The sequence below is a fragment of the Poecilia mexicana genome, unplaced genomic scaffold (genome assembly GCF_051168715.1).
Source record: "Poecilia mexicana isolate PSO_F unplaced genomic scaffold, ASM5116871v1 scaffold_6, whole genome shotgun sequence".
NCBI classification, from domain to species: Eukaryota; Metazoa; Chordata; class Actinopteri; order Cyprinodontiformes; family Poeciliidae; genus Poecilia; species Poecilia mexicana.
Genome location: NW_028263375.1, coordinates 4,413,260 through 4,428,059, shown reverse-complemented (window position 1 = coordinate 4,428,059; position 14,800 = coordinate 4,413,260). Strand labels below are relative to the sequence as shown.

General features: G+C 45.8%; 1 protein-coding gene across 2 annotated transcripts in view; it reads left to right on the top strand.

Moving 5' to 3' along the window:
* The window catches only part of cecr2 (CECR2 histone acetyl-lysine reader), a 45,435-nt gene extending 31,538 nt beyond the window's left edge, over positions 1–13,897 (top strand). The window contains exons 8-20 of one of the 2 annotated variants that reach the window (XM_088006102.1): positions 880–969; positions 1,045–1,195; positions 2,718–2,847; positions 3,586–3,623; positions 3,704–3,795; positions 3,879–4,005; positions 5,254–5,672; positions 5,769–5,909; positions 7,461–7,571; positions 8,313–9,024; positions 9,549–10,860; positions 12,006–12,073; positions 12,183–13,897. In XM_088006102.1, coding sequence (XP_087862228.1) covers positions 880–969; positions 1,045–1,195; positions 2,718–2,847; positions 3,586–3,623; positions 3,704–3,795; positions 3,879–4,005; positions 5,254–5,672; positions 5,769–5,909; positions 7,461–7,571; positions 8,313–9,024; positions 9,549–10,860; positions 12,006–12,057 — 3,375 coding nt within the window. In that variant the 3' untranslated portion in view covers positions 12,058–12,073; positions 12,183–13,897. The remainder of the gene's footprint in view (positions 1–879; positions 970–1,044; positions 1,196–2,717; positions 2,848–3,585; positions 3,624–3,703; positions 3,796–3,878; positions 4,006–5,253; positions 5,673–5,768; positions 5,910–7,460; positions 7,572–8,312; positions 9,025–9,548; positions 10,861–12,005; positions 12,074–12,182) is intronic. The other variant, XM_015000866.2, reaches the window with a different exon arrangement.
* Positions 13,898–14,800: the final 903 nt, after the last annotated feature.

Below are 14,800 nucleotides of genomic sequence, written 5' to 3'. Positions count from 1 at the left end.
CTGTCTCACTATGCTTCCATTAGTTTGTACAGTCTAAGCCTGATCTTCCTCATTTTTTATTAATCAATTTAAGGCTTTTTACACAACATTAGAAAGACATCAAAAATGGACATAAAGAAATATTTCATTTCCTTTTTTTATACAAGAAAACAAACATTTTATTGCTTAAAATGGTGGAATATCAATCCATTAGTGTACGCTTGGTCAGGTGCAGCCAAAACGATTCTTCTAACATCAACAGGTGAAAAGCTCGACCCTTTTTGCTCAACTTACCTTCAGTACAGTGTGAGACTGATCTGGGGATTATGTTTCAATTAATTATTGGAAAGCAAAATGTGCTTAATACGAGAGTTTTGTAGAATTTGAACCAAGTTAAGCTAAAACTTCCACTTAAGGTGTTCTGGGTGGAACAGAAACATTTATATTTGTACAGTTTTGACTTAGTTACTGCTCTGACTTGTTTTTAGAGTCTGTACTCCAGTTAACAATTAATCGATTACTAATTTGGTTGGTTAGTTGGTTAAACAAGTACACACACACATCCACCCTTGGGTTCAGTTGACAACCTGACCAAGCGCAGGTGACAGTGGGCAGGAAAAACTCCCTTTAACAGGAAAACACCTGCAACTTTACCTTTACTTTGACTTGATGCTAGCCTTTCTGGCATCTTCCTAAGCAAATCCACTTGAATCTCATCTCCCTTCAGTGCTCCGTCTGGCGTTTCTCCTATCGAGATCGATTTCTCCAGGTTTAATTTCATCCTGGCCAATCAGCAAACAGGAGGAGTTGTGATACTGAGCAGTTAAAGTCAGCACAAAATGAATCTTCCCTGCCTGAGTTTTAGAAACAGAACTAAATCTGTGCTTTTCTTTTCTTTAGGAGCGAGAGCAGAAGCAGAAGTTACTGGACCCGGCGCCGGTCCGGACCTCGCAGTGGTTCTCTGAAAACCACATTAAACCTGAGAAAGAGGTGCGACGTTCACACATGGCGCATGGCGTGTTTTCCTGACGACGCAGAGTAAAACTCTCCTGTTTATGCCTGTAGGACAATCTGAAGGCCAGATCAGAGGAGGAGAGGCGGAAAGACGAAGAACTGGACCGGCAGGTTCTGCTGGCTGAGCAGCGCCGGGAAGAGGAGCGCCTCCTGCAGGAGGAGCAGCAGAGGGAGAAGCTGGAGAAGATGAAAGCTGTGGAGGGTGAGGCTGGGCGGGCGGAGCTGATCTCTGCTCCAGATGTTTCTCCCAGCTGGACTCTACAGTTTCTGAGATAAACAGGGTTTGGTGGGAATTGTTGAACTTTTATCGTCTCACCAGCGACCTGCCAGCAGCAGGTGTGATCCTGTAGTAACAGACTTTTCACATCTCCTTTGCTGTGGTTTGCTCCCTGAGAGGCGAAGTGACTCTAGAAGCTTTATGATTTACGCACGGGATGGAAAAGCCTTTAATCAGAGGATCCTCTGCCTCTGATGTCTCCTGTCGGGGCTTAACGAACTGCTGATTGTTCTCCAGCGGAGGAACATCAGAGATGTTTCTATGGATGAGCAGCTATGGCAGGCAGTTTTAGCATAAGATTGATTTTGTCTGACCATCTGTAATTACAATGCAGATATCTAAGGTTGAGTTTCAGAGAGATACAACTGGGCATCTCGCAATAAGCAATACATCAATTAGTCTCATTAATTAAAACAAGCTCAATAATTTCAGTTTGCATGATTTATTTTATTTATTTTTTCTTTTCTAGTGCAGGAAACCCAAAATACAGCAGGTAACTGTTTGGACAGCTCAGTGACAACGTCACAGGGCTTGAGTCCAATTTCTTAATTCAGATATCTAGAAATTTAATTTTTGGTGACCTCATCTTGAAAGAAATATTGACTAAGAAAAAAAGTGATTTAAGTCACCTTGAATTGTTCGTCTTACTAGTCGGAATGTAAATGCAGATATCTTGAATCATCATTCCAGTTAGTCAAAATACAGTCTCTGATCAAAACTCATGTTTAGATATCTGGAATGATTTTATGTTAAAACGACCTGCCATATGTTGTAAAGCCATCAAAGTTCCAGATATCTCTAATTCATTTGGAGATATCTTTAAAAGAATCATTACGAGTCAAAATTACAGTTCTGGATATCGCTAAGCTGGCTTTCCTGAGTCATTATTTACTTTCAAGATATCCACAATTTAATTTGCACCATTCTCATTTAAAAATACATTTAACATACTTTTAATTAAAATTATGACTAGTCTACTAATCCGATCGTGATTTACTATATATATATATATATATATATATATATATATATATATATATATATATATATATATATATATATATATAAATTAACTAATGTGTCTAGTCATGAACAAACTTCAAAAATGTGGAATGTAAGTGAATCTGATTTTATGTTAAAACAGCTTGCCATAGAGCTTCAGGATCTGGCCTCCACTCTGGACTGTAGATATTCTCCGTCAGACATGTTTAATCCACCCAGCAGGGGGTCTGGTGGGCCGCTCGGCCTTTCATGTTGGAAGCTGAAGCGGAGGCGCTGATGCGTCTTCGCTCTGCTCCTCTCTGGCAGCTCAGGTCTGGGTTTTATCGGCTGTGCTGACGGCCTCAAAGACTGTATAAACTTGAACTTCAAAGCCTGAGGAAAGCCGCTACGCGGTGGGTTTTTAAAGCCGTCTGTGGATCTAACTGTGTTTGTTGGTTTCCCTCAGAGCGAGCGAAGAGGCGGAAGATGCGTGAGGAGAAGGCCTGGCTGCTCTCCCAGGGAAAAGATCTTCCACCCGAACTCCTGAACCTGGAGCCGTCTTCCCCCGTCAGGAGGACACGGAAGAGCAAAGAATTGTGAGAATGCAAATCAAACTCTTCCTCATGTTGCTGCTGAAAATTCAATGTGTTTAATCAAGATTTTGACTGATAAAAACATCACAAACGGAATTATTATGGGATAGTGGAAGAAAAATGAAGGGTTTTCAAAATTACATTTTTTTCTGAATAACTGAACCAGCAGAACTTGAAAGTAAAAGCTAACAGCAGGAGAGGGAGTCGTTTAGTTGATGGCAGCATTATGTCAACTTCCATGAATCACAGCCAACAGCCAGACCAGAGGCAGCTTCTATGGAGAGAAAAAAACTGAGAAAATATAAAGTTATCAGTGGAAATGACAGCAAATAATGCAGGTCGGAGAGCAGCGTGAGTAACGGTGCTCAGTTAAGTACATGGATAACTCAGAAAAAACTAAGACCTTAGATTGAGGCAGACATAGTTCAGATCAAAGCATTTTCATGTGTTAGAATGGCCTAGTCAAAGTACATCTCAAACTGGAAACTGATGGTTCTCTGAGCTGGTGTTCCCATTCTGGGTCAGCTTGACGCAAAACTGAAAGAAAACTGGTTAAAAAGTAAACGTCTCGCTGCTAAACATGATTCTGTAATATATTCACACAGAGAGGCTGAATTCTGCCGCACTTTTCAGATTATTTGCAGAAATGTTTGAGTTTTTTCCATTTTCCTTCCACTTCTCTGCGTTGTTTAACAAGCCGCCGTGCTCAGTGTTGCTCATGTCCAATCTTTGCCTCTACAGCTACGACATTGACGATGACTGCACCGCTCTTTACAAAGGTACGTTGATAAAATGACAATGCAGCTCCTCCACCGCCCATCAGCGCTGAAGAGTTTAACCTGATCCCACCTGTGTTCAGTGCTGGAGGCCCTGAAAGCTCACAAAGACGCCTGGCCTTTCTTAGAGCCTGTTGACGACTCCTACGCCCCAAATTACCATGACATCATCCAGGTAAATTCATTTATATAAAGTTAATTATTTTTAATGATGTTTTTTATAGGCTAATTGAATAATTTGACCTTTCATCCCGCCAGACTCCCATGGACCTGTCCACCATTGAAAAGAAGCTCGGTGACGGGGAGTACGTCGCCAAGGAGGAGTTTATTGCAGACGTGAAGCTCATGTTTGAAAACTGTGTGGAATACAATGGAGAAGACAGCGGTAAGCCAGCAGCCCACAAACATGCATGGTATTAGTTATTAGAGGTGAGACTCCATTACAGTTTTAATCAAGTTGATTTCTGTAATTATGCTGCCGATGCTGCTTGTGGGTCAGACATGCAGACCTACCAGAAACACAAAGCAAAGCTTCTGGCTTGGGACTTTTTGTTGGTTAAAAAAATAAAATTAAGTGCAATAAACTGCGTTATCATTCTGACTGTAGTTTAAACATAATTCAGAGACAGAAATTTAGGGGGTCCGTGTTGGAGGGGGGTCTCTGTTGGAGGGGGGGGTCTGTGTTGGAGGGGTCCAGCGCAGCCTTGACAGTGATTAATGGGGAGTGATTGAGTTGTGCTGAAGGGGACCCGGGCTCTGCAGAGCCACAGGAACATTCCAGGCCCTAAGCGCTCTGTCTGGAGCCGTCCATCCAGCTGGGGCGGCGGGGGAGGAGAGATGCTGCAGGGCCTGAGGCAGGGGGGCAACGGGGCCAACCCATGCCCTCTGACCTGGTCCCTTAGTCAGATAGAAGCTGACTGCAGCAGGCCGGCTGGTCAGTGACAATACGCTCTGTGATGATGAAGGTGTAAAAGGATTCATCCCCGTTTTACTAATTTAAACATCTGATAAAGAGAACCTGAGGAAAAACATCATGATTTTAGACATCCAAGCAAACCCTGACCCCGTATCAAAGAATAATTCATCAACAAGAGGATTATGGCTACATTTTACCTGATGAGAGCCAGAGATCACTACCAGAACCTGGCTGACAGCATGAAGTAGGCCTGAAGAGCTCAAACAGCAACACATCATGACCTGCTCTAAAGAAAACATCTACCAGTCTGGAAAGAGCTACAGACCCATATCCAAGGTTCTGGTTCTCCAGAGAACCTCAGTAGAACTGTGATCCACACACGGACCAATGGAAAACCGGGTGGTTCACCAGAACCACCCAGAACCTCCCAGGTAGATTTACAGACAAAAAATGTTTTGTATCTTAAATGCAAAATGTTTATATTTTTTGTACAATTTTGGCTTATTTACTGCAAGTATGCCGTGCTTTCAGCAAACTGCCTTTTTTTGATTCTGCGTACTCCAGTTGTTTATTTCAATAATCAATTGCTGCTAGATATTAGAAATTATTCCGGAATATTTTCATGAAAGGAAACCTGATGCGTCCCAGAAGGTTCAGTGTTTCGGAAGGTCCGGTGTTTTTTAGGAATGTTGTCTGACGGTCGGTTTCTGTCTGCAGAATACACCGTCATGGCCGAATCTCTGGAGCGCTGCTTTAACCGGGCGCTGCTGAAACACTTCCCGTCGGAGGACGGCGACACGGACGAGGAGTTCCACATCAGTCGGGAGGACCGAGAACGGAAGGACAAGAAGCGAAACCGGACCAGTAAACATTTAGGACCGGAGAGCTTGATCAGGGCCACGGAGCAGGTCCAGCGTAAGAGGAATCCGCAGGGAAAAGGCAGCGCTCCTCCAGAGGCAGAGGACAGCCGGATGCCCCGACTGCAGCTCCCACCCCACTGGACCAGCGGCCCGGCTCATGGCCCGGCTCATGGCCCGGCTCATGGCCCGGCTCATGGCCCGGCTCATGGCCCGGCTCATGGCCCGGCTCATGGCCTGCCTCCAAACCAGCAGCACATGTTCCATCCAGGACAGCAGGTGATCACAGAACATCCTGGACCCGTCCCCACCAGCCTGAATCTGCACCTGATCCTGAAACGAAACCAAACTAACGTCTCCATGTCTTATTGTCAGCTCCGTCCTCCAGCTGGTCCTCCCGGTCCACAGATGTTCGCTCAAAGGATGGCCATGGATCCTCGCTTCAGCTACCCGGTCCACATCCCGAGGCCTGGAGACCCCAACTTCAGCCGCTACCCTCACAGTTTTAATATGCAGGTACAAAATAATAAAGACTACACTTAAACTTTGAGTCCAGAGATCTTTGACTTTTTTCAGCCTGGGACCCTCAAACTGACAGAGGGTTGGATATGCAATGAATTAGCCCTAGAACGGCATAAAGCATGTTTTAATACTGTGTACAACACAAACAACACAGCTTTAGTTCATATTTTTTATTTATATCAAACATCGGCTTGAATTCAAAAGTAACAGCCTAATAATGCCACTGACATGAACAAATTGTTTTATTTTGCTTAAAACTTAACCTGTTGCAATTAACAGTAGATAATGGCATGATAAATTAAAACAAACTCAATAATTTCCCTTTGCATGATCTGTTGATTTTCCTCTTTTCTCTCTTTCTACCAAAAACTGGATGATAAAAGTCTTCAGTCTGGTGCTTTGGTTTTTTGATTGAACGTTTTGCTTACAGAGACCCATAATTCATTTTATTTGTTCTTTATGTTGTTTTGTTTATTTTGGATATTTAAAATGTCTTCCAGTTGCTGTGTAAAATGTTTATTAGAATTTAAATTTATTGATCTGTGAGAATGTGCTCCTGCATTATTGCCATTATATTACTTGAAGATCATTTCAAAACAATATTATTATTTATCGCAATAACTTCTGGGGCTTCTGGGTTTCCATGACTACTTAAAATGCAGAACCTTTAACGTAAAAAACAGACTTTTGATCACTGAAAGTGTAACTTTCTGCCTGAGAAACATCATTAATGCCTCTGTACAAATGTGGCAGATACCGACCCATACAATCACCACCAACAGTTAGCCATTAAGCTAGCGGGGCAGCTAGCATGCTAACACCACAATGCTGGTAAAGTAGAACATTTATGACACTCTTAAAACATAGTCCATAAAAGAGAGGCTGATGCAATAACAAATATTATATGATAAAAAAATTTTATTGGAATCATAAATATGGACTTTGCCATCCCTAAAGTTAAATAAAAGTAAGACGGAGACTCTAAGGCTTGCTCCCACTGCACCATCTGTAGCATCAGCTCAGATGGTGCTACACATGTACTAAAAATATTTCCAGAAGAGTATTTTTCTTTTTCTTTTTTCTTTTTATGTTTTATTATAAGCATTAAAAATAGAATACATATAAAGATAAAGATGGTTTAATAGCAAAACTGCTTTGACCTCTATTTTTTGAAGAAATAAATAAATAAAATCAGTAAATGTATGGGCAGTTGTCCAATAATTAGGAAAGAGAGTAAGAAATGATCAGGGTAAATGACAGTAGTCCAGGGCCCCAGGTTTTTAGGGCCCCGCAGGTTTTAATTTATTTAATTGACGAATGCATGTTTTGGAGACATTGTGCTTTATAGAAGAGTCGCATCAGGTGAGTTGAGATTTTGATGAAAATAAACAGTACTGAAGTACTTTAAAATTATGGAGTTACAGTATTTTTTAGTGGTGAAAGGATGATTGAACTTACCATCATCAGTTGGTATCATCAGTTATCAGTCATGTATGGCGTTACGAATGTAACCAAATTTATATTAGCAAATTAATTTTTCTTTAGTGGATAGGGCACCAAAACGGTTTCCAGCCCAGGGACCCACATCCTTGTAAATCCGGCCCTGGATGCACCAAACATCTCACAGGAAGCACCGCCACCCTGTGGTGTAACTCGGTACAACACCTCAATTTAACATGCTTTCACCCCCTTTTTACTCCTATTTTATTATCAATTAAGTAAAACGGTTTAATCACACCTCATTATCAATTTGTTACATGTTTGATTCATGGTAATCTGTATATAAAGCTGCAGTATGTAACTTTTATTAAAAAAAATATATTACACATTTGATGAAACTGTCACTGAGAAAAAAAATCAAGCTCTTCTGCCTTCTCCCAAAGCTATCCAGAATCAACCAATCAGAGGAAGGAGGCGGGGTTTAGCTGGCGCTGCCTTCCTCTTTGCTATGCCCTGTCAGCAGATAAAGTTTTGAACACTAGGCTAGTTAGCTTGGCCACTGATGTCGACGTGTAAACGGTTTCCTGTAACGGTAAGCTGTTTCTCTGCCATTAGCATATTGTGCAAGTACATGAGGTTGATTGACAGCGCTAAGCCCCTCCTCCTGGTTCTGATTGGTTATCTTTGGTGCAGTTCTTCAGACGGCAGTAACAGGGAGGAGGAGATGGATTTTTTCACAGATTATTTTATAACAAACGGTCACAACATGGTGACAGCTTTAACAAACATGAGAAAACATTCTTTATACAAGTTACTGCAGCTTTAAAGACAAAACTGTATAAAATATGAAATGTAGGATCCTCACGTTTAAGGAATCTTTGTTCCTCTGCCAGTAAACCTGCTGTGCATGGAAACCAGTCAGCCCAGTTAACCCAGTACTGTCTTTGTGTTATGTAGACTCATTTGGCTGATGGACATCACATGGGCCCCAGGTATCCAATGGGGCCGGACCCTAATGGGGGCCCTCCACAGCAGCGGCCCTACATCGGTCCGACTCACGGTCCGTCCCTGGGGCCGCGCCCCACGGCCCTCCAGCCCAGCCCTCCCCCCGAAGCCAGCATGTACCCGTCCCACCAGCGCCCCGAGGGCCGCTCCTTGCACCCCATGGCCAGCCAGTTTTCTGGCCCCGAGGGGCCCGCTCAGCTCCCCTACCCCGGCCTGAGGCCCCCCGGCCTGGGCTCCTCCTCCGGCATTTGGCCCGGCGTGAACGGCCAGGACCGGCTGAACCCCAACGCCGCCAACCAGCGCGGCTTCAGCTACGGCGGCATGCCCCCGCCGATGGGACACAAGCCGTGGCCGGAGGCCGCCGGTTACCCGCAGCATCCCCACAACGCGCCGCATCAGATGTCCAGCTCCCTGGGGCCACCGGCCTCACGGGCCCCGGCGCTGCAGTCGGACCCGGCTGGCAGGACTCAGTCATCTTCCATGCTGGAGAGCCCAGAGATGCTGGCCCTGCAGCAGCTGTCGGCCTCCTCTGGACCCCCTGCTGGCGGCTTTCATCAGCCGGGGGCCCCATCAGGGTATGGCAGCATTCCCTCCAAACAGCTTCAGCTGCTGGGTCCGACTGGAGACAGAGGGACGGACGGCCAGCCGGACACGGAGCCCAGAGGTAGACATGACCTTTCATTCCTCCATTTCTGTTTGACGGAACCAAACGCTTTCCGTCTCAACGCTGAAACAATGAACTCCCTCTGCTTGGTTTAGTTATCCCTCACAGCAGGTCGCTCAGTCGGTATTCATCAGTTGTCCTCAATAGTAATCAATATTCACCAGCTTGCTTTCACAGCTTCTGACGATTAATGATTTACTGATTTCTCTTTTCTCTCTCTCTACCAAAAACTGAATAAGTCGTCAGTCTGGTGTTTTGGTCTCAACTAGCCCTTTTTTGGAGATAATTTTGTTTACACAGACTTCATAATTATTTCTATTTGCTCTTTTTGTTTTGTTGTTTATTTTGTATGTGTAATTGAAAGTATATTCATCTTTAAAAATTCAGCACTGACCACTGCGCTGAATAGTTTGGCAGTATTGGTATCTGGATAATTAACGAGGCTTTGAGGAATAAGTTCAGCCCTGAAGTCGATCTGCGTTTGTCTCGATGTTCTGCTGACTCGTCTATTTTCTGTCCATCAGGTCCAACGTCCAACACCAAAAACGACGTAAACATCTGTAATGAAGCAACGCCACAGAGAAGCGTTCACGCCATGAGCCTGGAACTGGCCGCCGCTCTGAGTCCATCGGGCCGCCCCACCGGGTTGGAGCGGACGGCCAGTTCCCAGACCCGCCAGCAGGGGGCGGACGGGCTGCCAGAGGGCTCCGCCCGGTCTCACGCCGCCTCCCCCCCGCCGTCCCCGCAGCGCGCCCCGCTCAGCTCCCTGCCGCCCAGCCGCCCCTCCACACTGCTGCCGCCCCAGCCCAGCGCGGCGGGGCCGGGCAGTCAGCGGCCCTGTGAGGCCGTCGGCAGGCCCGACTCGGAGGCCCTGATGTCCGCCGCGCCCGGCATCTACAAACAGTTCAGCAGCCAGACCTCGCCCATAGGGGGCGGCATGGGGGGCAACAGAGGGAGCAACGCGGCCCAGAGGGGGCCAGGTGGCTACAGCCCCGTGGCACCGCCCCCCTCCCAGTACGGTCTGGGCGGCGCCCTCCATGCACACTACAACAAGGCGCCGTTTCCCAGCCAGTCCGTAAACGCCCCGCCCCACCCTGCCTACCAGCAGGGGGGCAACAACGCCTTCCTCTACCAGCAACCGCCCCCTCCCCTCAGGAACATGTTCCCTCCCCATCAGTACCAGCAGCCGGCCTACTATGGCCCGCCGCTCAGCAGGGAGGGGTACCAGCCCCCCTATCGGCCACAGCAGCCGGACGCCCCCAGCGCCTACCTCCCTGTGGGCGCCGCCAGGTCCAACGGTCACTTCAAGGACAGCGCTGCGTCACCGCCGGGCTCCAGCCGCGCCGCCTTGCTGTCCCCGGCCGGCTCAGAGGAGGGGGGGTGCGCCGAGGCGCCGGCTGGTCCAATCAGCAACCAGACGGCTGAGAGCTCAGAGCCGCCGGAAAGCCCGAAGGAAATCCTGGACCTGGACAGCCACAACGCCGCCGCCCGCCACCGGGGAGCGCCGCCTCTTCCGCTGCGGCACGCCCATCCGGCAGGGTTCATGTATGACCCCCGAGCGCTGCACCCCGGCATGCAGCAGGGTGGCGCCCCACCACCTCACATGATGCCCCAGGCGGCGGGCAGCGGGACGCCGTACCCTGGCCAGCCGTATCCGGACCCCCGCTACGCTGCCCAGAGGCCCCACCCACACCTGATGGAGGCGCTACAGCGGCCCCAGCTGCCCTACCCCCCCGGGCAAACGCGCATGGCCTTGTACCGACACCCCAGAGCTGCAGGGCACTTCCAGGGCATGATGGTCCAGCAGAGGGGGCCGGAGCGCTTCCTGCACCCGGGGTAACTAATCCGCTTCTTCTACATTCTGGGCTTTCAGAGATTTAGAGTAATTTAGTCTTTGTTCCTCCTGAAACTTTCATTACGCCGAATAACTTGTTCAGGATTAGTATTAATCTGACAGTTTTAAAAGGTTTATCAAGAGGCTCAAGTGAGATGCTTCACCTGAATCCGTACAGGTGAGGGCCCAGGTGAGATGCTTCACCTGAATCCGTACAGGTGAGGGCCCAGGTGAGATGCTTCACCTGAATCCTTACAGGTGAGGGCCCAGGTGAGATGCTTCACCTGAATCCGTACAGGTGAGGGCCCAGGTGAGATGCTTCACCTGAATCCGTACAGGTGAGGGCCCAGGTGAGATGCTTCACCTGAATCCGTACAGGTGAGGGCCCAGGTGAGATGCTTCACCTGAATCCGTACAGGTGAGGGCCCAGGTGAGATGCTTCACCTGAATCCGTACAGGTGAGGGCCCAGGTGAGGCCTATCTCATCAGGATGGTTACGCAGGAAGGCCAGAAAGTCAGATAAAAACAACTTCACACAAGAGCCAATCAGCTCACAGTTTATTGCCACATTAATAATAATTAATATGAAATAGCTGAGCATCACAACAATGATGGCATTTAAATAAGGCACAATCAAATATGTTGATTCTGAGTCGCAATTAATTTAGTTTTAGTTTCATCATCATGATTTACTTTCTTCAAATCTGTGTAGATTCAATGATTGGTTCAGCCGAGACGAGACTGTAACAGAAATACATTCTGCTTTTGAGATGATGGGAATTTTTGCTCTTATTGATGACGTTCAGTCCACACTTCTCACCAGTAGGTGGCAGTAATGTTCCATTAAGCTGTTTGCCAATCACAGTCCTCAGTTTAGGTTGAAACCAGGTGAAGTGCTTTGAACAAAAAGGTTTAAACAGAAGTTCAAACGGGGCGACTGGTTCTGGTTCTGACTCGGTTGGGCCCAGGATTCTAGACGGACCTCCTCTTGGTGGCTCCAGCTTCCTGGAGTCGACATGAGGGACAGATCAACCAATCGGAAGCAAATCTAGGTGTAACTTCAGTTTATTAAAGTGACTTTTAATGGTTTAATGTGCAGTTTGTATGCTGTAGCAAAAGGTCCTAATCAAAGTTCACATGGTTCCAGGCAGCAGATGATGGCCACTCCTGGAGGTGCTGGAGCGAAACAAGGACTGTAAAAATCTGAAGATCGACGTGAGTAGAAAACCTGACGACAATCTGGAGACTTATGGAGGAAATTCGTTTTAATTTATAAACACCTGCTGAAGTTGACCGTTAACTGACCTTCATTCTCGCCTTTCAGGTACGGATTCAACAAACTGCTGGGACAGACAGGAAGTCCGTCCCAGTGGCTGCCGCTGTTTCCTGCTGGGAGGCTCCAACCGACCAGCTGCCACAGCACACAGAATAAAATGTGAAATAGTTTTGAGCCTCAGAGATCAAACCTCCTCCTGACTGTTTCTTCCAACGCTGAAGCTTTTATCCTGGAACGAAGGGAACCCCTATAACCACTAGGTCAACCTGTGCAGCGCCGGGGACGCTGCCTTCAGGGACGCCAGGCAGCCGGAGGTCGTCTCTTAATCTCAGGTGTAGGAGAGGCGGGTCCTGACCGGCCGCCTGCTGATGCCTTCTTCCTCTCTGTGAATGTATGGTTAATCTTTTAGACGACAAGCGCAGCGCCGCAGTTGCACATGTAGGGACTCTGATTCCTGCCGTTTCTACCCATAACTCTAAAAGCGTCTCTAAACTTCAGTATGCACCGTTCAGCGCTGCCTTGATTTTACGAATGTCCTGACGGGAAGCGGTTGCTTCCGTGATTCTCTGTTATGCACTATGAGTTCAGTCAGTCCAGATTCCCCCGAACTGAGTGGCCTTCCTCAGAACCTCTGAAATGATTAGATATCGGCTCTGTACTACTGAGGTCCCGCCGGTACGCTGCACACGCATCCATCAAACACGCAGCACAAAACGAAGCTTCTTGTGTTCAGAGTTTCAGGTGTCTTCCTCCTCCTCCTCTTCCTCCTGCTGTTCGTGGTCAGGTTCTCCTCAGGGTGTACAGATGCAGATTACGGGTATTTTTGTGAATCATTCGAGGAAGGAGCAGCACGCCGAAACTTCTGTTATCCAAACCGGCCGCCTTTCTGCTTGTTTTTCTCATAAATGTGTTTTAGTTTCTTCTGATTCTTATTCTGCTTTCCTCTTCATCTGATTAAAGTCACTTTGGATAAAAATAAATAAAAATTCTAGTTTTCTCGCTTTTCATTGTGACTTGTGGCAGTTTAGTCTTTAGTGCGGTTTAGTAATGATCTGAATCTACCTCATCTAGCTGCTGGCTGGCGTACATTTCTTCTCCTCCCAGACTCCCCCATCAGTGTACCATCTCTTTTAAACCCCAATGCATGATGGGAAATCTGGTTGCAGTCTGTTCCGAGTCCATTTGAACCCACATAGTTTTATAAATGCGACGTCTGGAAACACTGGAGAGAGTTTCCCTCAACGTTTTATCAAAGTAGTGAAATGTAAAAATAGCAGGTAGCATCTAAACAGGTTGAGAGTTTGTGTGTGTGTGTGTGTGTGTGTGTGTGTGTGTGTGTGTGTCTGTGTGTGCGTGCGTGCGTGCGTGCGTGCGTGCGTGCGTGCGTGTGTGCGTGTGTGTGTGTGCGCGTGTGTGTGTTTGTACTTGCCGCCAGCTGACTGGAACCGATTCTCCCTCTTCTGCCATCTCTGCACTAGCGACAAACCCATTTAGGTGTGATTAAATGTGAATCATATTTATTTGTTCTTTTAAGATGTTTTGTACATTTTTGGACTTGTTTTAATGTAACTTTTTCCCTGTGGCGTTTTTAAACCGTCGTCCTTTATCTCAGGAGGACGGCGGCTTTGGGAGGAGGGGAAAAAGTCTTTTTGTTTTTAAAGTGGAGTTTACATGTTCTTATCTGACTGACATGGATTATTTTGGGGATGGAATGGATTATTTTCTATACTGTCTTAGAAATAAATAACGTTTCTCAACTCAGAGTTAGTTTTATCTGTTTTTGGAGGTTTCTGTAGTTTGACCACATTACAGAAACTTTCTCCTGTGGAGCCTCTTAAAGTGAGGATGTGGTTTGTAAAAACTGTCAAAATTAACATCAGTAATATTGTCATAAGAGGAAAGAAATGTCTTTTTTCAGCATTCTATTCATTCACTTATGTCAGTTTCAAACTAAATATGTAATTGGCAAACTAAAGCTACAAACTTAAAATATTTGCTAAATAGTTTGAAGATAAGTATTTGGGTACAAGTTAAATGTTTAGTTTGAGGCCAAAGATTTAGCTTGCAAACTAAATGCTAAGCTAAGTGTTCAGTTAGCAAGCTAAATCTTGAAAATATTTAATTTGAAGTCAAATGTTTAGTAAGCTGAAGAATTTAGCAGGCTAAATATGTTTAGAGCCAAATATTTGCCATTTGGCTTGCAAATTAAATATTTGGTTTGAAACCAAATAGTTAATTATGAAGCTATATATTTGGTTAGCAAGGTAAATATTTAGTTTTGAATTGAAAATTTGCTTATCAGGCTAAATATTTTTAGTTTAAAGCTAAATATTTTCTATTTAGCTTCAAACTTAGTAACTTTTTCCAGCTGATTGCTCTGCATGCTTTGTCTGCCCCCAGCCTGTCAGGCAGGTGGACATCCATGTCCAGGTAGACCTGCAGGTGACCCACAAAAGGTCTTAACACACATTGAAATGTTCAGTTATTACATGGCAAAAAATGAAGAGAAATAGAAATATAAACAGCCGTTATTGTCCTGAAAAAAGTGTCAGCAGAAACGGATGAAAAGGTTTACACAAAAACCCAAAAGTTAAAAGAAAGTTTTTTTTTAATTTGATCAAAAAACAAGATTATTATTAATAATAATATATTGCACAAGACTGTAA